Source organism: Hippocampus zosterae, chromosome 3, assembly GCF_025434085.1.
Source record: "Hippocampus zosterae strain Florida chromosome 3, ASM2543408v3, whole genome shotgun sequence".
In the NCBI taxonomy this organism is placed as follows: domain Eukaryota; kingdom Metazoa; phylum Chordata; class Actinopteri; order Syngnathiformes; family Syngnathidae; genus Hippocampus; species Hippocampus zosterae.
In genome coordinates this window covers 16,606,443-16,633,619 of record NC_067453.1, presented here as the reverse complement: position 1 = coordinate 16,633,619, position 27,177 = coordinate 16,606,443, and the positions used below count along the sequence as shown (strand labels likewise).

General features: G+C 43.9%; 2 protein-coding genes across 16 annotated transcripts in view; one reads left to right on the top strand and one right to left on the bottom strand.

Moving 5' to 3' along the window:
- The window catches only part of LOC127597330 (lithostathine-1-alpha-like), a 172,012-nt gene that overhangs the window by 41,016 nt on the left and 103,819 nt on the right, over window positions 1–27,177 (bottom strand). The gene's annotated exons all lie outside the window — the stretch shown is intronic.
- Window positions 1–27,177, top strand: part of shank3a (SH3 and multiple ankyrin repeat domains 3a) — a 209,004-nt gene that overhangs the window by 156,042 nt on the left and 25,785 nt on the right. For all 15 annotated transcript variants that reach the window (XR_007961621.1, XM_052060202.1, XM_052060200.1 and 12 more), the window contains one exon: window positions 14,299–14,412. Coding sequence is in view for 14 of the 15 variants with exons in the window: in XM_052060202.1 (XP_051916162.1) it covers window positions 14,299–14,412 (114 nt within the window). In the remaining variant the exon portion in view is untranslated. The remainder of the gene's footprint in view (window positions 1–14,298; window positions 14,413–27,177) is intronic.

Here is a 27,177-nt window from a genome sequence, read left to right as displayed (position 1 = left end):
AAGCCGTCCCCGACGGCGTTTTCCAGCACGTTTCGGCATGGTTGGACCAACAAGACGACGAAATCACGTACGACTCGTTGAAAGATCACCTGCTGAAAGAGTATACTCTTACCGTCAGCGCCCGCGCCAAACGACTGCTCGCCATGCCCAGTCAGGATCTAGGCGACCGCACAGCTCTCAGTTTGTGGAACGAGATGCAGTCACTCGCCCGACTACCCGGCGCCGATCCGTCTACTGGCCAGCCTCGCAAAGTCGACCTCATGCGCGAACTATGGCTACAGTCCATCCCGTCCTCAGTTCGCGCCGCCCTCCACGACGCCAATACACTGTCAATGTCCGCACTAGTCGCCAAAGCCGATGACCTGATTACCGCAACCAGAGCCGCCGAGAAATCGACGCCGGTCGCCGCCGCCTGCAGCGCACTAGCCCCGCCCATTGTGGACGCAGACATCAATGCCGTGCGCCACCGTCCAGGCCCACCACATGATCGCCAACAAGCTCCGCCCCAGAACCAGTGGTCCCGCGGCTACATGCTACTGTCTGGTATTTGCAGCTACCATGACAAGTTCGGCAGAGACGCGAGAAACTGCCTCCCGAACTGCAAGTTCTCAAAAAACGCGACGGCCACCCGCCGACAGTAACGCCGGCGGCGTGGCGCCCTCATCACAGTTACGTTTGCACGATCGCCAACCCGAACCAGGGGTTCTACGTCACCGATGCCATCTCCAATCGCGAATTCCTGGTCGACACCGGAGCATGCCGCTCCATCTACCCCGCCACAGACCAAAACCGACGTCACAACCAGCCATGCCAAGTCAAACTTGTGGCCGCCAATGGTACGCCCATCGCCACGTATGGATGCCGCCGCATCCACATCAAGATCGCCAACCGCCGATACGCCTGGGACTTCATTATCACTGACGTGAGGACACCACTGCTCGGAGCCGATTTCCTCGGGCACCATAACCTACTGGTTGATGTCGGCAACCGAAGAATGCTGAATCTCCAATCGTTCCAGTCCACCGACCTCGTCGCCCGGGTCCAAGAAAACGTCAACGCCTGTGCAATCACAACCAATGACCCATACGAGCACCTACTAACCGAGTACGCGGACGTCTTCAAACCCGAACTTCACCAGACGCCGGGGAAAGCAGCGAAACACGGAATCTTCCACCATATCGAGACAAAAGGACCACCCGTCTATTCCAAGTTCCGACGCCTCTCGCCCGACAAACTCAAGGCCGCCAAACAAGCTTTCGCCGAAATGGAAAGGATGGGACTCTGCAAGAAAGCATCCAGTCCATGGGCATCACCGCTGCACATGGTAAAAAAGACTGACGGTTCATGGCTGCCGTGTGGAGACTACCGCCTGCTGAATGTGAAGACGGAACCGGATCACTATCCCCTACCCAACATCGCGGACATCACCAACGAGTTGGACGGCGCCAGATACTTCACGAAACTGGACCTCTTGAAAGGTTATTTTCAAGTTCCCGTCCACGAGCCCGACGTCCCCAAAACAGCGATCATCACGCCGCTCGGCTCCTACGTCTTCTACTACTCAACGTTCGGTCTTCGCAACTCCGGCGCCACCTTTCAACGCCTCATGGACAGCATCCTCGGCGAACTGTCGTACTGTGTATGTTACGTCGACGACATCCTCATCCATTCGAAGACGAAGGCAGAACATCACGACCACGTCCGAAACGTCCTCCAACTGCTCCGCGACAACGGCTTGGTAGTACGACGAGACAAGTGCATTTTCGGCGCGTCGAAAGTAGAGTTCCTCGGTTACGAGATCGACGTTTCCGGAGTCCGCCCCCTGCCCGCTAAAGTCAACGCCATCCACAAGTTCCCTATGCCGAAAACGATCAAGACTCTCCAAAAGTTCACTGGGATGGTGAACTATTACCATCGTTTCCTGCCTCGCCTCGCCCACGTCATGGCCCCGCTATACGATGCGCTCAGCGGCAACCCGAAACACCTGAAATGGACCCCCGCCCAGAGCAAATCGTTCGAAGCTACGAAAGCCGCCCTCGCCAAGGCCGCGACATTGACATTCCCGAAGCCGGCGGCTCCGCTTCAACTGACGACCGACGCAAGTAACGTTGCTGTAGGAGGTGTGGTGGAGCAGGTCATCAACGGTATCCCGCAGCCTCTGGGATTCTTCAGTCAGAAGTTACGCCAACCTGAAACCCGATACAGTACGTTCTACGCGAACTTCTCGCCGTATACCTGGCTGTGCGACATTTCCGCCACCTGCTGGAAGGAACGCCATTCAAGATCCGTACCGACCACCGCCCCCTCGTACACGCCTTCACCAAAGCTGGGGACCCGTGGTCCGCCCGTCAGCAGCGTCATCTCTCCGCCATCGCAGAATTCGGATGCGAGATCGAGTACGTCCCTGGTGAAAGGAATCCAGTAGCCGACGCCCTGTCACGAGTGGAAATCAACGCCGTCCATCTTGGCGTCGACTACGGAGCCATCGCCGACGCCCAAGTGGCTGATCAGAAGGGCACCGCTGACTATCGTCAGTCCGTCACAGGCCTGAGATGGGAAGACGTACCGTTTGGCGACGACGGACGCACCTTACTCTGCGATGTGAGCAGGCAACGCCCTCGGCCACTCATCCCGAAAACGCTCCGACGTCAAATGTTCGATATCATCCACGGTTTATCACACCCGTCTGGAAGATCAACCGCCAAACTGATGACCGAGAAGTTTGTATGGCATGGAATCAACAAAGACGTACGAGCCTGGGCTCGCAACTGCCTCCAATGCCAAGCCAGTAAGATCGGCCAACATACAGAATCCGGTATCGGCCAGTTTCCACAACCCCGACGTCGCTTCGGCCATCTTCACGTCGATATAGTTGGACCGCTGCCATCTTCAGACGGCTACCAGTATCTCTTCACGTCCACCGAGCGGTCGACTCGATGGCCTGAGGCGATCCCAATGAAAGGAGCCACTGCACAAGACTGCGCCGCCCTTCTCCAAGGCTGGGTCAGCAGATTCGGAGTCCCTGACGATATCACCTCCGACCGAGGTTCTTCATTCACGTCACAGCTCTGGACCGCCCTTGGTCAGCTCATGGGAACGACTGTGCATCATACGACTGCTTTCAACCCCGCCGCCAACGGAATGGCCGAGCGCACTCACCGCACGTTGAAGGCAGCGCTCATGGCCCGCTGCACCGGACCAGACTGGAGTGCCCAATTGCCCTGGGTACTTCTCGGAATGCAGACGACTCCGAAAGAAGGTCTCGGTGTCTCCTCAGCCGAGATGGTATTCGGTGAAACCATCGCCGTTCCCGGGGAGTTCTTCCCGTCCAGCCAAGACGCCGCCGACTCCACGGCCTATCTCGCCGATCTCCGACGCACCGTCGGAAAGTACCGACCTGTACTCCAGACCTACCAAGACCAGCGCAGCAGACAGTACCGAAGTCGCTGTTAACCTGTACTCACGTTTTCGTAAGGAACGACGCCCACCGCCCGCCTCTAACTCGACCATACCGCGGCCCGTACGCCGTGGAGCAACGTAACGACAAGGCCTACCGCCTCAACATCCATGGTCGACAGGATTGGGTCTCAATCGACCGCCTGAAACCGGCCTACCACGACGACGACGAACCCGCGCCGCTGACCGTCACTCGGGCCGGGTGCGCCGTCCGCCCGCCCGACCGCCTGCACGCCCAACCATGAACTTTCATCACTATCCTAATTCGGACTCAGCCTGCCAAGGACTTTCTAACAGGGGAGTATTTGTAGCAACCACAAATGCCCTCTGAGAACTCCGACATTTGAATTTCGCGCCGCGAGACTGATCAGCCAATCGGCGGCCCCCGCTGCCGCTCGCTACCAACCAATCACAGCCCCCGGGTGGGCTGTACGTTTGTTTACACTAACGTCCGCTTTGCTGGTATATAAATGATCGTACGTTTGCTGAAATAAAACAGTGTACCACCGCTCTTTGAGTACTTCACTTCACTTCGCCGGGCCGTCGCTCCTTACAGCCTGACCAATATGGATTTTTGGAGGCTGATGCCCATGCAGATTTTGTGCAGTTAAAAAAAAATCCAATAAACATATGACTTGATTTGTATGATTTTTTTTCTTGAAAAGCTAGACCTTTACTTAGAGAGAGAGAGGGAGAGAGAGCGAGACAGAGAGAGAGAGAGATACAGACACACACACACATACATACACAGCTCACATAAACTAAGAGAAGAGGACCTTAATTTGCACGAATGCAATTATACAATTTACGATCGTACAAAGGTCCTCGGTTTAGGATGAAGTCGCAAATAAATTTTAAATTTAGAGCGCGTATTCCACTAAGCGGTGAAATTTTGTTAAAAATGTATTGGCGGCGAGAATACCTTTAAAGATGTTTGCTAATATCTCTACGACCTAAAACGAACCCTGACAAAAACAAAAACAAAAAATAAACTACATACACTCACAAACCTTGACCTTATATATATATATATATATATATATATAAAGAAAAATAAGTGGTCTGCTCAAAGCTCTTAGTAAGCACACGTGCCACTCAGTTCAGCGGCTCTGTTGTTTTGAATCTCTGAGATGTCATCTTCGTGTGTCTCCAGGTACTCTACCACATTCCAAAAACATGCATGCAAGGTTCACTGAAGGCTCTCAACAGTCCATTGGTGGAAAATTGAGTGTGAATGGTTGTTTTTCTAGACATGCCCTGCAATTGTCTGGCGACCAGACCAGGGTGCAACCCTTCTCTCTCCTAAAGTCAGCTGGAATAGAGTCGAGCTCACCGAGAGAGAAGCACAATAGCAATCGGATGGATGAATTTCAAATTCAGTTGTCAGGGACCTGGAGGAAATGTGCATGCTATATATATATAATATAATCATCATCAGAATAATAACAATAACGTCCGTCTGTTAGTCAAAAAAAAAATCTAAATTCTACGACTTCCCAAGCATATATGTTTAGTACAGTGAAAAAGAAAAAAAAACGGTTGTTGCTCAGAACCATCTGGTCAGTGTAGCCCTGTCATGCTGTCAACAGAGCATCCTTGGCTCCGTATGTATTCGCTAATAGTCATGCATTATGCTCTTCCTCTTCATGTTTATTCATCAACTGATTAGCTCTGCAATTGCTGTTTTGGCTCTTTTGTCAGGACCTCCGGGAGGGTGGGTGGGTTGGCTGCTGCATATTTTGTAAATCAAGAACAAAAAAGTTTGTTACGGGAGCTGTGGTGTTAATTTGCAGTGACGGTTAAGTGCTGGGCTAAACAAACAGAAACACAAGGCAAAGTGAACGCGAGGGCAGAATAGGAAGACAGCTGGTGAGATCTGCAGGGAGCAGGAGAGTGTGTGGGCGGTACTTTTCGCCCTGCTGACACCATGATTGGACAGCGAGATGGTCAACTGTGACTTCTGTGACCTTGCCTGGTACTCGAGCAAATACAGCAGTTGTGTGGCTAGCGAAAACTGAAAAAAAGGATGCAATTGTTATTCGTGTAGCACTCAGACAAGAAAAAGGGAAAAAAAAGTGGTCCTGCGTCACATGCAGGATGTGCGGGTGCACTGCACCTATTTGCACTGGAATGAGTTCTGGGCGAGCTTGGTAGATAAACGCGGGCGTAGTTTTCAGCCTTTGGCCTTGGGAAAATGCACAAGACAGGAGAGTGCTGGGCACGCCGCCAAAAAAGAGAACAAATATTCTTGAAAGAATGTGGTGACTAGGGACAAAGAGGGACCCCATCAAAGAGAGGGTCCAGCCACAAGCACATGGTCAGTGGAGAGGCCGAAAAGATGGCAGGGGCCAAAAGATAGTTCCTGTCATCTGGCCAGAGGTAGAACAAAACAAAAGCAGCAACCTAGTGAGACAAAAGATGAGAGAGAGCGGCATCAGCTTTTACAGGCTGCAAACTCAAACCACAACCCTCTTCCGTAGTCTTCTGTGGACGGTCGGCGGTGCAGTTGAAGGAGTACAGTCAAGTCAATCTCAGCCACATCTTTCAAAATTATACGTTGCTTATAATACATCTTAGAAACCTAACAAATGTTCACTCAATCAACCACGAATGATTCTGAAGAAAAAAAAACAAAATCTAATTCAAAGTCTTACTCTTCCCCATGACTAATTCTTCATCTAGATCACGTGTCAAACTCAAGGCCCGGGTGCAGAATTTGGCCCGCTACATCATTTTATGTGGTCCATAAAGCAAGTTGCGGGTGTCAACTTCCATGATGCTTGCTAAAATCTGTACTGAAATGCCACATTGTCATGTGTATTAAATAAGGAAATTTTGCAATAATTTTGCTCCCCTCTGTACACTCATTTGATCAATTGAACAAACAAATAGTTGACTGATTTCAAAACTAGAAAGCCATAAATTTTTTGTGGACAAGTAATAATACGATGTGATGATGAAACGTCTATTTGGTTTCTGTCATCACAGCCCTCCAAGTGGCAAGCGACAAAAATGAGTTTGACACCCCTGATCTCGATACTAAACAATCTGAAACACTTTTGCAGTGTCTAAGTTATTCTAAAAACTATACAAACACGAGATTGCTAATTGTTAATGGTTTCCCCAAGTCAAGTCACATCACCCAATTCCGCCACATGTGCAAAATTACAGAACATTCTCTTCACCCAACTGATGAGGGGTGGCGTCAGCAGCCTTGTTCTTACTTGCACCTAAAGCAAGGACAGATTTTCTAAAACTAAGTCAACTGCCTGTTCGGCAGGCGGAGGCGAGCGGTGGAATCCCTCTGAGTCATCCTTTTCCTCCTTCTCTGATACTCCCGCCCACCTGTGCTTTTCCTCTTTTTTTGTATTCCTCCTCTGACTCGGGTCTTCAATCACTGAAAGCTTTTTGTCACCAGAATCGCCTTTTGATGTATGTACCCGTCTGCTCCTCCTCCTCTTCTTCTCAGCTGAGTCTAATTGAGGCTGCTCCAACCTCCTCATCCTCACCTAGTGGTGAGGTAATAACGTGCTTCTTTAACGGCTTTAAGTTGATTGTTCAGGTGTTTGTACTTACTTACGTTTTACTTTTGCTCCCAACATTTGAAAATTACTTTGTCAACATATGCTCATTCTTTTTTCCACCCCAAACTCTCTGTGACATAAAAAAAAATCATAAATAGGAAGTGGTAAACTCCAACTACAATTGAGATCTTGATTTTTGAGCTCTTGGGGCAAATAAAGCAGAAAGAAAACACAGCAGCAACATGGACCAAAGTGAATCGGGGCACATTAACAATGCATTATGAATATGGTGCAATAAATCCTTGTACTTCTGACGGAAGTTCTTCATCTTGCATTTAGAAGAAGAAGAAAGCATATAAGAATAACAGTTCGGGGAACTAGATTTCAGTTTCCACAAGTATTAACTGCGCCAAAAGGAGCATCACCCACCAGAATTGTGCTTTTGGCTGTAATGTGAAATGGGATTCTGGTTTAGGTAAGCCATTTTCAAGAAAAATGCTAATATAGTTATTAATCGTGCCACTGATGGTGTAGTGGTACACTCGCCTGATTTGCGTGCGGGTAGCGTGGGATAGGTTGTCACTCTGTGACAGTGTGAGTTTGAGCGTGGCTGGTTGTTTGTCTCTATATATGCCCTGCGACTGGCTGGTAACCATTTCAGGGTGTGTCCCGCCGACTGCTCGAAGTCAGCTAGGATAGACTCCAGCAACGACCCTCTTCAGGATAAGCGGTGTTGAAAATGGATGGATGGATTAAGCAGACATTTCGTCAGCCTTGTCTGCTGCGGGGGGCAGTGCATGTTCCATTTGAAAAACGTTTTGAGTTTCCAAATGGCCTGATTGAAGCTGTGCGCTCTGAGCGTATATCCGAACGCAACCATGATGAGGGATCGGGTATTTTGGGGGCCAGGATATCTCATGTTTATGGTCTTGTTTTTTGCAAAACAAAGAAACCTCCCGCCCGAAAAAAAATGTGAGTGCTCCAATTTAGAAGGAAGAAAAATAGCAAGAAAAGCCACAGAATAGCGAGGTAAAACTGCAATAGATTAAGTTATGGTCATAATTGAAAATCCTGTGATTACGTGAGGACAAAATCACTGAAATGTGAATTAGCGAGGCAACATTGTACCTTTTGCCATCGTCTTTTTATTCCCCCCCCCTACAAGTATACTTCTGCTTTTGCCATCTCTGTCTTCACCTCTGCAAAAGAACAGAGAATAACAGAATAACATTGAGAGGACTCAATGCTGCTGAGTCCTCATTCATCGGGACATTAAGACGTATTCACTCATTTATGACTAATTACTGATTGATGTTCTCTGACTATTCTTGTGTGCGGTTCAGTCTCATTAATACGTGACTCTGCTCTGCTCTATGTGTGTGAACATAACACTGACTGCAAGTGAAGTGTAATAAAGAGAGCAGGCAAGCAAATCTAATAACAGCTCCATTCTGCTTATTGGATTTCAGACTCCTCGCTCAAGTCTCTCGCACACTTTGTTTCACTAGCGTGTGCCAACATAGGATCAGTCATATACCACTAATTGAGAACAGCCTGACTCAGCAAGTCTTCTGCGCGCAGCGGCGAATAACAAAGGTGGCATTGTTTCCGTTTTTTGTCGTTCTTGATGTTTATAACCCTTTATCCCAGTGGCATAGATCCACCCCTTTCGTGAGCAGCAGCAGAATCAAGTCTCCACCAACAGAACCACAACACCAGCAGGTTGGCCGTGACATGGAGCATACGTGGAGCAAACAATCATGATTTTTAGACGCATCTTACCAAGTGTGATGTGATTAGTGGAAAGGTAGGAAGTGACAAATGAGAACACATTTCTTCTTCTCTTCTCCTACAATGCAAGCAAATGACAAAACCGGATTGTTAGGAATTACCTTGGGGAATGTCCTGCAGCCCCGTCAAGGAACAATACCCACAATGGAATTCTACCACTCCAGTTTTTGCAATGTTTGCAGGTGATGTTGTATTCAAATGATATTCCAATACAATAAACTTGTTGAGTATTTAAGACAACAAATAGGAAGTACCAATACTATGGTCGAATAGAAACAGCAACACGAGGTCGTACCGCCGTCGACCCGTGAGATCAGAAATTCAGGTGCTTCCCCCAGTCAGATAAACAGGGCCAGCACCTCGTTCCCAGGAAGAAATGCCTATTCTAAAGCCTATGTCCCTATGTGATTGCGTCATTTAGTGTCAACAGTGTTAAAACAGGTGGAGGGCCAAAGTAGTTTGGACAAATTGGCGATAGTCATGCATTTTTTTTGTGCCATTATTGGCTGGCAACCAATTGACTGGCAACCAACCAGGGTGTATTGTACCCCTCGCCCCTAAATCAGCTATAAGAGGCTCCAGCTCACCCGTATCCTTAAATAAGTCCAAGCGCGATAGAAAATAAATCACTGAAGAAAAACAAATGTAAAAATGGCGCATTTTGTGCATAGTGGGCCGCGATGAGCGGATCACTGCCGTTTCCTGTCAAAATATCCTTGAGGAATATGCTGTGTCATCACCGATTTGTCCTTTTGTGACCCTACTAAGATGTTACATAAAGCCGGCCGAGGTATCGTCGCTTCCCCTAGCAAAGGCTTCCATTTTCACGTCTTTGGACTGTGTGACAAGCGCAAATGTAAAGCATGGGAAAATGTTTCCCTCATTCATGCGAGGCAATTATTCTCGCATTGTGTGTGTGTGTGTGTGTGTGTGTGTGTGTGTGTGTGTGTGTGTGTGTGTGTGTGTGTGCGTGTGCGTGTGCGTGTGCGTGTGCGTGTGCGTGTGTGTGTGTGTGTGTGTGCGTGTGTGTGAGTGTATGTCTTCGAGTGTATTTAGACGAACAAAGATGCTGAGACTGCCAGGAGTAAATGAGTGACACAGCCTGATGCGATAAGGAAAATTGAAATGAGCTCAGCTCGTTTAAAACTAAATACAATCACTTATGTTGACATGCTCGCTCACACACACACACACAATCACACACACACACGCGCACACGTACCACACTTGCACATTTTTGGCGATGCTTTGCTGTTTGCAGCAAGAAAGGGCGGTGATATATAAATAGCTGTTCAACTTCACACGAGTGCTATTTCGGAACCTGCCAAGAGTCGTGACTGACTTAAACAAGGGCAAAACTCATAGTAACATCTCATCACACACAGAGGAATACCTGCACCAATCTTTTCACCACACCTGATGACGATACGCATCTTTTTTCTTCGCCTCTTTGTCAGCGTGTCTTAATCACATCCGGCATCTCCCTTTGTCATGGTGCCATTGAAGCCTCTGTAACATTTCCTTTCCTTTGTTTCATTCTCGGGGGGGGGGGGGGGGGGGGGTTCTCCTTTGTGCTACAACTGCTATTTCTATTCACTCTTTTGTTATTAACTGTACTGCGAGACACAGCACACTTAATTGCCAATGCTTACAGCGCCGTATGGTGGTCGTGAACTCAACTCACTTCACAACAAGCAGCAGTTCGGTTGTGCACGGTTCTTACAAAAAGAGGCCTCAAGTTGTTTATTGCCACTCACAGTTGATGTTTCCTCTCAAAGTAAACGTCCAACAAAAAGCGTAGCTCTGCCTTGAAGTCTGTTTAGCTTAATGCTAACTAACGATGCAAAATTCCATCGACGGGCTAAGGAACAGCATCTGTGTCGCACTGTTAAAGCAACCTTTAAAGCAACATATATTTGAGCACAAAGAGTTGAGGAACACATAAAGACGAGTGATGTAACAATACCAAGACATGTATTCCTTATCCTCTGCAAAGACCAAGATCATGAGAGCCTGAAACCTCCACCGTGTACAATATATCTGTATGTCTGTACTGTACTGGAACAGATTAATGGCTTTTCCTTTCATTTCAATGGGAAACAACGACCTGGGATATGATTGTTTTGAGTTACAAGTGTAATCACGGAATGATGTAAAAACTCCCACCCAGACCAATGTCACCAATGTCATTATGTCACACCACGAGGCCACACCTCTTAAAAGCCTCTTAAAGGCTCATGTGTGTAGATAGACACTAAAATTGTAAATTTCCCCAGTATGGGACAAATAAAGGATATCTTAATCTTAAATGCAATTTGTAAATTCCGTACATTTTAGGCTTAGTTATTTTTTTGTGTTGAAATACACATTTTGTTTATTATCTCTATTTACCGGTATTTGTTTTATTAACTTTAAATGTCTTTCTCTATCAATCCTAATACTGTGTGTGCGTACAAATGTGTGAGTACACGTGTGTGCACACTGTCCCTAGTTCACCCGGCGAGGTGATGATGAGTTAGCGAGGCAGGCCATGATGTGCTTCACTTCTCCATGTGTACCTCAGAGCAAGCTCGGTTTCTGCTGAGTTGTTGATTGGCTTTCGTGCCAAACTATTATTTACATGCTGTACAGTTCAGTGGCGTACGGTCAGGGCCAGGAAGGTCATCTCTGCCGGGACTCGAGGCAAAAATGTTGCAATATATTCTCCTTTTGTTATATGTTCCCTTTCAACTCTAAACACGGTATTGTGATTACTAATGTGGTTTTGGAATAAGAATGAAGCAGGTTGCCTCATTCATCGTTTCCTTTTGTCATGTACCAGCCTCTACTGAAATTGCTGTAAAAGTTTGCCAGGATACATTTGTGAGATTATAAACCTGCATTCTTACAAAACAATCTACCTGGCAATGTTACAACTTTAGCGTCGTGCACCAGATATTGATCAATGGAAATTTCATAAAGGGGCTAAGAGGCCGTTGGTGAGGATCAATCACAGGTTTCACCTTTGCTGTCAACGGGGAGTGGCGAGAACGGCGAGGAGCCGTCTGTGAACAGACACATTTACTCACCGGTTCATTCACAAGTGTGAAGAAATAACACAAGTCTGTGCTAGGGAGAAATTAAAGCTTTTAAAAAGGAAGGAGAATGTTTTTTTTTCCCCAGCCCTATAAACTCGTACAAAGCTGAGTTCACAGAGGACGGATCAGCTTGTGCTGAATGGTGTCTTTTTTTATGGTTTTTTTCCACAATATGGTCGATATTCCCCACCATTCTCCATTCATATAATTGATGCTAGCCACACTACGCTCGCCAGGCACAGCGTTTGACATAATCACTTTTCAAGTCATAAATATTTTTTCATTTTACGCGGCAATTATGCATCTTCACCTCAAAGGGTGATGATGGTACGATATGTCAAGGGTGATGAGGGTCAAGGGTGATCTCCGAAAAGTGCGATCTGCGATACAGATTTCATTGTAAAAGATAAAAAGTTACTTTGCATGGGTAATGTCATAATAAGTGGGGGGAGGGCTATTTTAGATGAACAAAGTGAAATGAAAATGTTAACGTGAATGAAAATGTTAACTGTATTAACTGGTAGAAAAAAAAGGAAAAGAATTGAACATAAAGTTGTATCAGTAACATGAAAAATGTCATATGGTCATAAAGTGAAAACATTATTTTGGTTATTTATTGAGAATGTGATAATATTGCAAAATGTTATTTTGTTTTGTTAAATAATAAAAAATGATTTTTGTTCCGACCATACATAAACATACTCGGTTCTAGTGTAAGGTGTTTGCACTTGACGGAGAATATCAGAACATTCACGACTTCATCGCCTTTGCAATTAAATACAGAAATTCATCAGCACGACTATCATCTTCCTCACAAGCCTGGCAGATACTTGGAACTCGTCTTATGACGTCACTAATGGAGCGCTTTGTGCATCGGCCTCGGGTTGCATCACCGTGCCGGAGGAAATTCACTGCATCATTTAGCAAGCTGTCTCATGGCCAGTTGCAACATCATACTGCCGTATCCTAGCAACCGGCTGGAGGGAGGGCTCAATCAGCCAAAGCTTCACTTCCATCTGGTGTGTGTGTGTGTGTGTGTGTGTGTGTGTGTGTGTGTGTGTGTGTGTGTGTGTGTGTGTTAGCTCGCCGGGTAATGGATGAGTGTTGTAGAAAGGAGCGTGCCGGCTGGGTCCTGTGGGGACGATCAATATCAGCTCTGCTTTTATCTCTAATTACCACAGCGCAACTTTTCTCGCTCTCCTTCTTTTGACTTTCTTTACAACGCCTGTTTCTGATTTTTCAACATCTTTTTTACGCCCTCTTTGTCGCACATCATGCACTTCAGCGCTGATAGTTCCATTAGTTGCAGAACCTGCCCGCACTTCAGACTGCTGTGTTTAATCATTAGGAGTGGGTCAGCAAATTCGCTCGTGATTCGGAGCAAGATTTGTCTTTTTACCGGCTTGCCTCATTACACCAATGCTTCGACAGAGGACTCTTCTTCATGTGTACCTACACAATCTAATGAGATCCCAGGTAGACATATTAGGGTCACATTGGAATAATTAAAAAATAATATTCAAATAAAGTCAGAATCCAGTAATCCATCCCCCTTCCATCGCAGGGGTTATGTTCCAGACCACCACCACAATGAATGAAATACACACTATAGAAATAACCTGTTTAATTACTCTGTACCAGGCATGTTTTTTGTAATATTTATGGCTCATACGTTTTTAAAGGTCTTTCAACACATTTTTGAAATAATACCAACACATTTAAAAACTGAATATATTGAGAGACCAAGAGATATGAATATCACAAACAATTGTAGAGCAGAACAGATCCCCCTCTGCAATATAGTAGATTCCAAACTAACAAACATCATCTCACAATATGCGTCAACATTATGGGGAAAGATCTACATTATAAAATGTACCCACAGCTGTTGCTTTTTGTGGGCACAAAAAGCAGGATTGAAGAGGATTTCACAATCAACAATTTTTTACCAAAAAAACGGCTCTGCCGAAATACAGTATTTCCTATTTCTTGCACCATCTTGCGGTTGATGGTTGAATCACATCCAATATCAAGGAGAGTTGCACCAAAATAATTATTAACTGTTAAAAAAAAATCAGCAAAATAACAGGAACACAAACCAGGAACCGGCGATGGAGGTTGTAATATTACCAAAGTAAAGTTGTAATATTCAGAAATATAAAGTTTATAATTTACCAAAAAAAAAGTTACAATATTACATAAACAAAGCTAAATTCTAAGCTTACGTTACCAGTCATAGACAATGTATTCAAACCTGTCTCCTGCCCCGCCCCATCCCCCACTGAAATGAATGCATAATTCTTCAGTGAGTCATATTGTGTCTCTTGTCCTTTCCTGTCCTTCATCGCTTTTCTACGAGGAGTGCTGGGCAGCCTCCCATCGACAACATCAGCCATACTTGTTTTATGAGCGCAGGTGTGCTAATTGACCGCGTCTTTTTTCCCATACAGTGCTGAGCATTGGAGAAGGAGGCTTCTGGGAAGGCAGCGTCAAAGGGAGGACGGGCTGGTTTCCTGCCGACTGCGTGGAAGAAGTTCAGATGAGGCAGTTTGATCCTCGGCTAGGTAAGACACACATGCGAATAATCACTCGTCAATACATTAACGGTACACAAAACACATACATATACTGTATGGTGATTTTTGAAATATACATATTCTTGGGAAACATTACTTATTTCATGAGGAAGAAAGTCAGAGTGTTAATGTCATGTCGTATAATTAACAAATAAAAGTTGCATTCAAGGCAATGAAGGTATCAACATTTTAAAATAATTGTAAAATGAGAGTCCCGGTAGTTGTAATATGAGAGAAGAAAACTTCAACAAAATTCGAGTCTGAACTGTGCAAGTATCTGTTCTTGAAGGAAATGTTGTACTTTTAACACCTCTACAAATGATAATGCGTAGTTTCTGTTGTAGTAATGATTTTTAACCAAAGTACAAAATTTGTGAGTGCTTCTAGTCTAGTATATGTACTTCTACTGAGATTCATGAAGTGAGAACTTTTGCCACCTCCGGTAATGGCAATCACAATTAGTAGTAGAAGCAATAAGTGAGAGGTTACAAACAAAGTTCAGGTGCTTGTTTTACCATAGTCATTTTCTTTACACAAGTACTGTATCCGTATTTGTACTTAAGTACCGTACAGAGTTAGAGTGTTTTTGTCACCTCTGGTCTTGGAGAATCTAAGGATCTATTTCCTCAGCAAAAGTGTTTTGTGAGGGGGATTGCAGTTTCCCCTGCTGTTGGGCATAGAGCGATGAGAAAAGGGCGGACTCCCTAAATACATGATTTAAATGCATTGTCGGTCGGGAAAGGACACGAGGCAGGCGTAAAGAAAGAACAAAAGGGATGCAGAAAGCAGCAAGACGTATGATGGAGACAACTCTACAGGACAGCCAAGTCAATGCAGCCGAGCGTCACTTTTCACAGGGGGAGGTAGAAACTAGCGCCCGTATTACACGCCACTCACTCATTCGGAATAGACGTGTCACACATGTATTTGACTTCACGTTTGGGATCTTGTGACCGCAACAGAAATAAAAAAAGGACACAACACAGATTTAAAAAAAAAAACGCCAGTGAGTTTCAATGTGCTTAATTGTCTTTTTTTCCCCCCTTTGGAGCACGACACAAGGACATTCGAAAGAGCTAACCATTCAAGAAATCCCCCTTTCACCATCATTGAAATTAATACTACGGAAAAGATTGTAAATGAATTGCATGCTTTGTTTGGCTTGAAATAACATCTGCGGACAACATTTTATTTTTGTTTTATTTGTCAGATTTACCATCCATAAACCGCTTGAAACTACCAGACTTTACCTCCTGGAGAATTTTTTTTTTTCCTCACCGTGAATGATGATATGTATCGCCTCCCATTTCTAGACAGCAGAAGTCTCTATATTGCGGATTTTCACCCAATAAATGGGAATTAACTGTATAATTACATACTTACATCACCTTATTATATTCCATTGTGCTATTAGTGTGTGGTGCAGTACAAAACGATTGAAATGAAATGACGGTGTAATCTTTTTACCGAATAAAAGGCTAATTTGTGAGGAACACTGAGGCATGGATAATTTAATCTCTTCCCCAGACTCATCAACTCTGAGTCATTATCACACACTAACACACCAATGGCTCTTGTTTACCGGAAGCTAAGCATTTAGGCGTCATTGACAGTTAGGGCAATATGTCTCAGCCTAGTGGAGCAGGCAAGACGGCGCCACCTACAACTCAGTTGAAGCCGCATTCTTCCCTTTTTTTCTTTTCCCTCTCTGCCCACTTATCAGTCATCCCTCTGAGGGCTCCATCACTCTGCTCTTAAAATGGACCCTGGGAAGTCCCCGCCCCCCCACTCCAAAAAAGGAAAGAAAAGAATGATTGCTTCAGCGTGAGGTGGCCGCTGCTGGTGAGACGGCAGGCGTTTATCTTGGAGCAGGTGAAAAATGATGGTCGCGGCGTTGAGGGGAAAGAAAGGACGAAAAAGGGCGTGAAGGAGCTGATGGGGAACATGAGGTTGTAAAGCAAATGCTTTTGATTAATGTCATTAGGAGTGATGCAGGGCGGAGATTGTTGTCTCTCACGTGGTGTGTTTCTGGAACCTTTGAAGGAAGCCTTGTCGTTCGGCTAATACTTTGTTGATCCCAGAAAATATGGATTGTTGCGTTTGAGCAACGGGACCTGTTGTCTAATTTCAGTTTGGGGCAGGGGCGAGGCTAGAAATCTTTCAGTGGCGTGGCCAGGGTGACACAACTCGTCACTGAGGGGTGGCCATTGGCACACTCATTATTTGCATTCACACATTGTCACCTAGAAGTATTTTTTTTATCATACCAAAACAAGCATGAAGACATAAAAGTAAAAGGCAACATTTTGCTCTTATGAATTCCCGCGGACGATGCCATTTCCTTTCACGTTGCTTTGCTTTTGTGTCGTATCGCATCATCTACTTTTACCTCATTTGTTAACTAACAATCAATCAGATTCTTCAACCATTTTCCATACCGTGATTGATGGCTCATTCATCTAAGAAGCACAATGACACAAAGATCTCTTTATTCTTCACAATTCAAAATGTTGCTTTTTTTTATAAGAATAAGATATCCTTTATTTGTCCCACACTGGGGAAATTTACTTGGGATTCTTCCTACTTGTATAATGAGTTTGTTGGACAAGATTGATATATGTGTGCCTTTCATTGAATGAAACCCTAACTGTGGATTGTATGATAAGCAATCACTTCTCTGCCATGTTGTTTGCTTGTTGTGTGAAAGAAAGATTATGGTTGATATTGATTGTAAGATTCGGATACTCTTTACTGAAGGGTGTGTTTTTTTTTTGCATTCAAATCAGTCGTTAAGTTAATTCTTTGAAAATACTGTGCTCTTTGTTGACTATTTATGTCAAAGTATTAAAGGGTCAAAGTGGCAGAAAAGCCACAACCATCGTCCCTGAAATAAGGGGTGACCATGGCCACCCTTGGCCACCATGTAGCTCCGCCCCTGGTTTTGGGTAATTGATGGGTGCCAAAAGAAGGTTCTCTTGAGGGAAAAAAGAATTATTTGAAAAGTTCAGGAACCTTGGAGGCAGATTGTGCAGCATTACACACGTATCTGATGACGGCTATTTGTGGCCAGGTCAGAGGAGTGCTTTTAAAAATGGATTAAAGATGATGGATGGATGGATGGATGGATGGATGGATGGATGGATGGATGGATGGATAGATGGATGGATGGATGGATGGATGGATGGATGGATGGGTGGATGGATGGATGGATGAACTGATTTCTACAATGATTAATAGGTTTCGATGCACTCTGATGTCAATGACATCAATTTCAAATATCAGCAGAGCGATGATTGTTATTCCTGTGCCTCACACAAATTCACTAAAACCGAACTAAACTACCTGTGCCATAACTTAGACCTACTTTCACCTGGCCTAAAGTCTCGTCTACTTTCGGTCACCAAATTGTAAGTTGTACCCAGTCCTATAATAGAATGAAAAAGATCCAATCACATCTTACCTGTTTTCTGAAACTGAGCCATTAATGTGTCCTTACCTGAGCCCCGAGCAACCCTGATGTCATTTTCAGTCAACAACCAGTGGCAAAAAGGCCGCCTCCTGAGATGGACAAAAATGGGTGGTTTTGATACTTCACTCGTATTCCGCAACTGTTACATAAATCATGATGCCTGTTTTTAGACTAGTTGGGCTGCAAAGAACAGACCATTGTAAAGAAAATTCCGGGTTCACCTCTAATTCGTGGTAAGTAGTGTAGCTGCAATCCATGCCATCTCTCTCTCTCTCTCTCTTTCTCACACACACACGCACACACACACACACACAAGCACACGTATGAGGGTGTTTACATGTGCTAATGGTGGGGATAATGATGTGAGCCTTCTTTGCCTTTCTAATGACGTAACGGTCGTAACCCAATGACCGTGGCATGCTCATTTTCACCAACAGCACTTTTGTAAATCTTATAATAATGATAATAATAATAATAATAATAATAATAATAATTATGGCTGCAGTTGGTTGGGATTTTACCCACACCAAACCCTGCCCCTCATCCTGCTGTCAGCTTGAGGTGTCAGAAGGTACTCACTCTCTCTACTTCAGTAAAATCGCAGATACTTTGGTAAAAAAAAAAGCGACTGTGGGAAAAAGCAGAAGTGATAGTAAAAAATTATGTTTACCGTTAATTATATGCAAAGCCTATTTTAATACATATATAATAATACTGTACCTGCGGCCATTTAAAGGCACATTCTTCTGTGTGAGGGAGAAAGCAATACGGACGTTTGCCGCGCTAGTTTGGCAAGTGCTTCTCATTCATCGGCGTGTACTTGAATGACTCACAGCTGCATGAATCAGCTCAGTCGTGCCCAGCCTGGGCTATTTTTAGCACCGCCATTAAGAAGTTTGAAAATGTGTCTGCACACCCTCGGAATGCTTAAACATCCGCGTGGCTGCGGCAGTGTTGGAAGAAAGAGGAGGAGAGAGAGAGACAGACAGAAAGAGAGAAGGAGTGGGGCTGATGCAAGACGCTCGTGAGGGAACACCTGTTGGAAACACACAACCGGTCCACGCGAAGTAACATTTGATTTGGAAGCCCTATCTAACAACCACTCGCGGGATTATAATAAGTCTCATAAATTCATTAAATAATCAATTAAAAATGTTTCGCCTTACTGAAAGTAGCATTTTTTTAGGGTGTGGCCCGGCCATTTACAGATGAGCCACACTGCTCACCCAGCACCTCTACTGTGGGGCCATTGCCGAGTGTGATTTTTGTTACGTGTAATTGGAGCTGAGGTGGTTATCTGTTTCAAAAGTCACAGTCAGGGCAGTGATTGTATTTTCACTCATGAAGATAGCACTTCATTGTGGCACTTATTTCAATCTTACTGTACATCAATAATTTTGCACTTAGTGTGCAAATATCGGTGACCACTTGAACACATGCAATGTGTCCAATAGATGGAAATCATCTAAATCGGTTGCTTGTAGATGTACAGTGGCTATAAAAAGTCTACACGTTTGTTTAAATGCCTGTACTGTATGTTCTGTTTTTGTGTTCTTTTTATTTTTTTTATTTTTGTGATACAAGTAGCATCATGCTTTGGGGGTACTTTTCTTCAGAAGGAATTTGGGCCTTAATGAAACGCATTATGAGTTCCAAATAGCAATGTAAGCAAAAAAAAAAAAGAAAAAGAAATATTCAGGTTTCTGCTAGAAAGCAAAGAATTGCAAGGAAAGAGAACATTTCAAATATATCTGGGGTTAATATGAATCACTCTAAAATTTAGAGAGTGATTTAGAGTTTAAATGGTGCTGACTCCCATTTAACATGAGTTAAACTTAATAAGATAAGATAAGATATCCTTTATTCGTCCCACACTGGGGAAATTTACAGCCTCCAGCAGCAAGAATGTATGTAGAAAGAAGAAAGGAGAAAGAGAAAAAAAACAACAAACATCTTTCAATTAAATACAATATGAACACAAATGGATAAATTGCAGTACTATTTACGATTTTCCTTCACATCATTTAATTATTATTATTATTATGATTGTTATTTTTTATTCATCAGCCTGACAGCAGACACGAGTTGTGTATTTTTACTTCCTCTCTTGAAATGATTTCCTTTAATCTTTATTATGTTTAATGAGCAGTGATAAGGTATGTGGCTTTTTTGTCCTCACTTCTCCATTCATTTTTTTCCCCCTCTTGTCATATTGTCAGACAGGCCCAATGTTCTCCCTTCGCACTTAAAATGTCATGTTAACACATCCGCGATAGTGGCCTTTTTTCTGTGTCGCTCTGCTCAGTATGCCTGTCACCTATCTTGTCTCTTCTCTGCTGCTTTTTGCAGGGAAACCAAATATCAGTTAATTGTCCACTCAAATTATGTCCTTTGTGCACATGTGCTGTACTGCCTGTCGCACAGTGAGTGGTTTGGCCCAAAGAGACAGAACAATGGCAAAAACATAATATAGTCAGAAAAACTGCAGCCCACAGTGTTGTTATTGGGAGACAATATTTCGAGGCTCTACTCACTGTATGCTAGTGCTCTACAGGCACATATTGACAAGCAAACAGTGTAAGAAGTTGATATATCTGTGGCTGTTCCCTTCATACGCTTTTGCAAGTTGACAACAGAGACTCTCCACACTTCCCTTTTTCTTCCACAGGTACATTTGAGATTACATCGATCGTTACATCTATTATAATGGTAAAACACAATATAAATATTATATAATTATATATATACTTTATTGGTACGCCTTGACAATGATTTTGGTTGTGAAATCTGACGTGATATGAGATGGCTTATTATTTTTGCATGGCGGCTGCGGCATTCACCCTTGCTGATTCAAATTTTGAATATGAATGAAGGACAGGAAAATGTCATTTTCTTGTGAGTTATCAGCCACATGCTATTACATGTTCATTCTCAGTTGTACCACATTCAGGAGCATTCATCTGCTGGCGATGGAATGGTGAAACATGCACACAAATCACCGATTGTTTGTGTAGTGTGTGGCGAGTGGAGTCAGCAGACACTTTAGCATAGCCGACTAATCCATTTTATGATTAGAAAGGGGAGCCCGGTGCAGACTGCAAAGCACAGTTTGGAAGTCGTGTCTGGTATTAAAGTTGAGCTGAGTCGGCAAAATCAGATTGGCAGCTCAAGGGAAACCCTGCTCATATGCATATGCATGTGCGTGTGCGTGAACTCCAATGTCTTAATGAGTGTGTTTCGGGGGTCTTGTGCGCGTGTTTTTGAGTGAGCGTCCGTGTGTGCCCGTGTGTTGGATACAGAATGTTTTTCATCAGAAGTCAGTCAGGTGCAATGCGAAGCATCTCTCACTCTGCAGAGGAGCGAGCCACATCAAATGTTAATAGACGACGGCGGCGGCATGATGGCAGGAATGAATCATAGCCAAGCGGCTCCTCTAGAGGAGAAGACGTATCACACTTGACAAGGCAGCCTGACTCGAGGACGGCAGGTCGCGTGCACGTAAACGCACGCGTCTAATCGGTTATACTCCAGTGTACGAGTGCCAGGGCACGATTCACTGTAGATTTCCTTCATTGCTGTCCTTCATACTCATTTCGCACTTCATACTTGCAGTGCCTGAAGGTTGACGTCAACTTGGCAGCCACAAGAGCAGACCTCTTCTAAGGCTGTCCTCCGAGGGACTCAAAGGAACAAAATGTATGAAAATCATAATATAAGTGTGAGTTTTAATGTTTTTTACTATTCTTTGGTCAGGTCTTACAGACACATATGACAAAAGCATTAGATCACCGCTAACCCCACCTTTAAGTTTGCTGCTGTCATCAAGCGCTTGTAAGTTAAACAATTGCTCGCAAATCAGAGGCGAGAAAATGTTTTCAAATTTCAAAAACTACTCACAATTTCATGGTGAAGAATTTTTCATGCTCTCAAATTTCAATAGTGGGTCAAATGTGACTAGAACCTTACGTAAGGGTGAAGATGAACATTATTCTTGCATTAAGAAGCATTTATAATTGACTAGTTCACTGGGTGTATGTCAGCAAACATCGTCACGTTTGGCCAGCTTTGACACAACTCACCTCTTGTTGTTGGGAGTGCGTTTGCACTGAATTATTCAAGGATTCCTCCACTTTGACAAGAGCTGAGGTATTTTCGGTCCATGACGACACTCGGGTGGTAACTAGGAGCTCTCTAAAGGCTGTTCAAGCAAACCCACCGAAATCTGAGTGAGCTAGAGAGAGAATGAGAGAGAGAAAGGGAGAGCGAGAGTGGAGATGTGAAGCAGTTGTTTGCTGGAGGCTGAAAGAGTCTGACACACTTTCGGCTGTTCGCGAAGAGAAAATGCGGATGAGGCGGGCGTGGAAGGCCGGCGTCTTAGAGGGTTTGTCTCGGGGGACCGACCCCTGCATCTAAACTGTGGACGGGACACAAAATGGACTGCTGTCCCGTCATGGTGTCCGAGCTGCCTGTGGTGTGTAGCAGGATCGACGGGGTGGTGACGGTGGTGAAGGCGGAGCAAACCGGCAAGTTATGGCATGACTTTTACTGGGGTAAGTCCACTGGTGGGAAGTCACCAAGGATAAATATTGTGTGACTGCGCTGTAATTACATTTTCCAGGTACAGTATCTGTTCTTGAGTATTTATTTTAGTTTTACGACTTATTATTTTGGTTGCACAGTAGCGACTGGTTCGCATGCCCACCTCACAGTGCAGAGGTGCAGGGTTTGATTCCGGCTCCGGCCCTCCCTGTGTGGAGTTTTCATGTTCTCATGTCCTGCGTGGTTTTTCCCCAGGTACTCCGGTTTGCTCCCACATTTCAAAAACATGCCTGGCAGTTTTAACAGAACACTCTAAATTGACCACAAGTGTGAGTGTGAGCACGGATGGTTGGTCGTCTGTGTGTGCCCTGCGATTGGGGAGCAACCAGTTCAGGGCGTCCCCCGCCTGGTGCCCGAAGACAGCTGGGTTAGGCTCCAGCACGCCTTGTGAGTCTAAGCCGAGCAGATAATGGATAATGGATTGACTTATTTGTATTCCTTATATATGATATCATATACCTGTATCTGTATTTCTACCCCTTCCAATGTCCCAATAGGCTGAATACTTTTGTCAGCCTTTCTGGATGACGACATGATGTAAAAAAGACATGAATAGACAGAATCTTGGTTGAGTGAAATCTTAGGGTCTTATAAGGCAGGAAAAAAAGGGACATGAGCAACAACATAGTCCGTTTTTTTCCATTACTGGTGAGTACAGAAGTTGAATCAGAACTTCCAAAATGGGTATGCAAGTAACCTGCTTTAAATCTTGTCAAATTGTGACATAACAGTGGGGCTATTTTACATATTTACCACACAACCGTAACTTTCGGTGCTCGCCCCTGAGCGGTCTTGTCATTTTCTCTGTACATCTGTCATCTACTGGATTTATCCTCCCGGTCCACAGGTTTTGCTTGATTAATCCTTCAGGGACAACGGTTACTACAGTGGCCATCTTATCATGTTATCAGGTTACAGATGATCATTTTTGATGCATGAAAGGGTTAATTTAGATATATTTTTGAAGGATATTGAAAAAAACAACAACAACAACGTAGCCTTTTGGGGTTTAAATGGCAGCGCAACCCCAAAGAGACCCGGTGTTTGTCGTAGAAGTTTTTTTTTTTTTTTTTTTTTTTTTTTAAGTCATCCCTGAATACGAGAATACGAGAATCGGCTACTCTTCACAAACATGATGAAAATATTTTTCAATGGCAATTTTTTATGTGCGGTCCACACGGAGTTTGTCTGAGTCACAGACTATGATAGTGACATCTCCCTTTTCCGAGAAAACACCAACCTGAACCAACAAGCAATTTTGTCATTTAGCTGTCAGGACTGTTTGACAGGAGAGATTCTCTTTTCTCTCAACTCGATATCCTTGACTGCTTGACAACAGCTCCCCTCCTCCCGTCACTCTTTACGCTGAAAACTGTGACTCAAACTGACGTTCACTTTTCAGGATTTGTGCTGACTTTTCTCCACTTGCTATCCTTTCCCTCACCCTCTCCGATTGTCAGCATGCTAAATTTATGAGACAGGGTGTTTAGAATCTTCTTGTCAACGATTAGAGCAGCAGGGTTAAACACACAAATAGTTTTTTACGGGGCTATGTTTTTTGGTATTTGAGTGCCGGAACGATTTTTAAACATTTTAATGTGAGAGACCAAGAACATAACAGTAAAAAAAAAATTAACATGTGCGTTCTTCCTGCTCTCGTCGATATCTTCACTTGACAATCGCGAGTCTCCTCCCCAAACCGGATCTCTGTTGTAGTACCAAGACAGCACTGTGCCATAGACTGCCAGAAAATATGAAGAAGACATAGAAGAAGCTCGGCTTGCTGTTTGCTTATTTGGAAAGTATGGGCTGTGTCCAAATTCACAGTCTGGGTCCTCCAAAGGTTGCATTTTCGGTCACATGATGTCACTTCCGGCGCGACTCAACCGCACAAAGTGTCCAAATTCACATTCAGCTTGTTCTAATTCGCCGCGATTTATGTGGTCTACGAAGGCTACATGAGGAGGAGCCTTTGAAGGCGCCGAAGGACACAGCCTGCAAATTGTCTTTCTAGAATTAGGAAACCCTGTGCGGTAGCACCGCAAGTATTCTCATGCGCTCCAAAAAATTCGGCTGAAAATGCAGCTTTTGAAGGATGAAGCCCATGACTTCGAACAAAGACTATGTCAGTTTGCAGTTAGAAGTCCGTGCTTCGGCCCCGCTAGATGTTGTCTACACACATAAGGAAATGTTGAACAGGTTTTTGTTGTTGTTGGTCCTGATTCTTCTGTGGAGATTAAGGAATAAAACAACGCTCTCCGTGCCACAGAATACTTACGCAGGATAATCTTTTCGAAATTTAATGATTGATGATTGAGTTTTGGTAGGTTTTCTGAGCAGATTAAGAAGGGAAAATGCCTCTTAACACCCCCACACCGCGGTACAATCACGATAATCTTTCAGAGCCATCTGATAATCGGGTCTTTCCTGACTTGGGTCAGAGTGGAGACAAAATTCTCAAATTGGGCCTGATTATCAGTGTTTGTCCCTCTCTTGAGGCCTCAATTTACCTAGTTTTGTAGGTTAACATTCCCAGCATGAGCAGAGAAAATCAGATGAGTCAGGGTGGAGGAACGATTTACAAAGTCAATGAGCCTTACTCGATACGTGTGTCTGTCTGTGTGTGTGTGTGTGTGTGTGTGTGTGTGTGTGTGTGTGTGTGTTTACGCGTGTTTGTCGGCAGCTCTTATCTATCAACAGCAAGACAGCGTAGGTTAATTCCCCGGGTTCAGAGACTGGTTGTGTGCATGCATGCCACGTGTGCCCTTCAGACAAGGACAGCATAGATGGTGGCACGTCCAGCAGAGGATCCGTCATAAGTGTGGCCCTCCGCTAGAGCGCGTGTGTACAACGACACCTGAGTGTCATGCAGTGACTCTTGGTGTTTTTTTTTTAACTTATGCATTCTTACATCCTTCCTTCTGTGGCTTAAAACTACTTTTCTGCTTGACTTTATCTTCAATCTTAGACATGATACTATTCTTCCGGACCACCTGTGTTGTCTTCCTTAATTTCCAGCTTTCTTCATTTGTGCTTTCCTGCATTCCTTCCTTCATTTCTTCCAACCTTCCTTCAGACAACAATTTGTATTTCTCTATTCTTTGCTTAAAACGATGTGTATGCCTTCCCTCCTTGCTTTCTGATGTCTCCCCTGCCTTCTTCTTTTGCTTTATGGTGGCATTCTTTTCATCTTTTCTTCCCTCCTTCCCTCAGACCCGCTTTTTATTTATGCATCCTTTGATCCTTCTTTCCATGACTTGAACCGCATTTTTTAGCATTGCGTGCTTCCTTACCGCCTTCCTCCTTTTTTCTTATTTTCTTCTTTCCCTCCTTCCTTCAATTTGACCCTCTTTTGCAACCCTTTTTTGTTCGCTTAGAATTACTTTCCTGCCTTCCTTTCTTTGATGCCAGTCCGGTACTGCATTAGAATCGACTTTGTTATTTATTTGCCCTTATTCACAGTCCCTGTGCAAATAGACATTAATTTCAAAAGTGCATACATACTTTTGTCCCACCCTGCGCGCTGTATACCATCATGTCAGCATGAGATCTTTATTTTCTAAAATCCATCCATCCTCACAAATCAAATAGATGCTAAAGAGGTGGATAAGTGGATCGCATATTCTCTGAGGGAGCGAAACCGGAAATAGAAGTGACAGCCGACACAAGAGAAAATATTCTAAATGTTACGCTATGATCACCAGGAGGTGATGGATGACGTGTCAGACATAAGCGAAAAATTGAGAATTTGATAGTGTATTCAGCTCATATTTTGTCACACATTCAGTACATACGCACACACACATACACACAACATGGTAAATTTGTCAAGTATGTTCACTGCCTCTATGTCTTCCTTTCTGTCAAACGTTAAACTCTACTGGTTCATTGTGATAGGTCAATCGTTCTCAAACATTCTACACTAAGAAGCACCTGAAAAAAAGTCTTCATGACCAATACCAACCTTAAAATCCCAGTACAGTGTAGTAGAACACAGTGCAGATGAAATAACAAATACAGTGAGAACAAAATTTGAACTTTAATACATGCATTTTATATTGTTGTAAGCCACTCTAACATTATGTACAGTTTGAATATTAGCATTGCTCTTAAATATAGAAAAAAATAATGTACTTAATTAATCATCTGGATCGGGGGTGTCAAATTCATTTTTGTTGCGGACCACTTTGGAGTCACTAGTTTTTAAATCAGTCAATCACCTATCATAGTTTTGAGTGAGTGTTAACATTGTAACAAAATTATTGCAAAATCTCAAAGTTATTTATTACACATGACAATTTGACATTTAGGCATAGATTTTAACAAGGATCATGGAAGTTGACACACGTGATTTGCTTTTTTTGTGCCACATAAAATGACATGGCAATCCAGATCTGGCCCCCAGGCCTTGAGTTTGACACCAATGATCTAAATAAAATATATTGTGCAAGTTAAATTCAAATTCGACTTCAACATTTGCAAAGAAACCGTGTAGAAAAATAAATGCAACGATAACGTACTTAAGAGTTAAATAAAACAAACCATACTTAACAAATGTACTGTACTTTTATTTTGGTGACACTTGACTGTATCAAAATATTTTTTGACTGGGCAGGCCATGTAACAAGTCAAATTGTACACATTATACAAGTATAAAAATACAAGTATACAAGTATAAAAATACA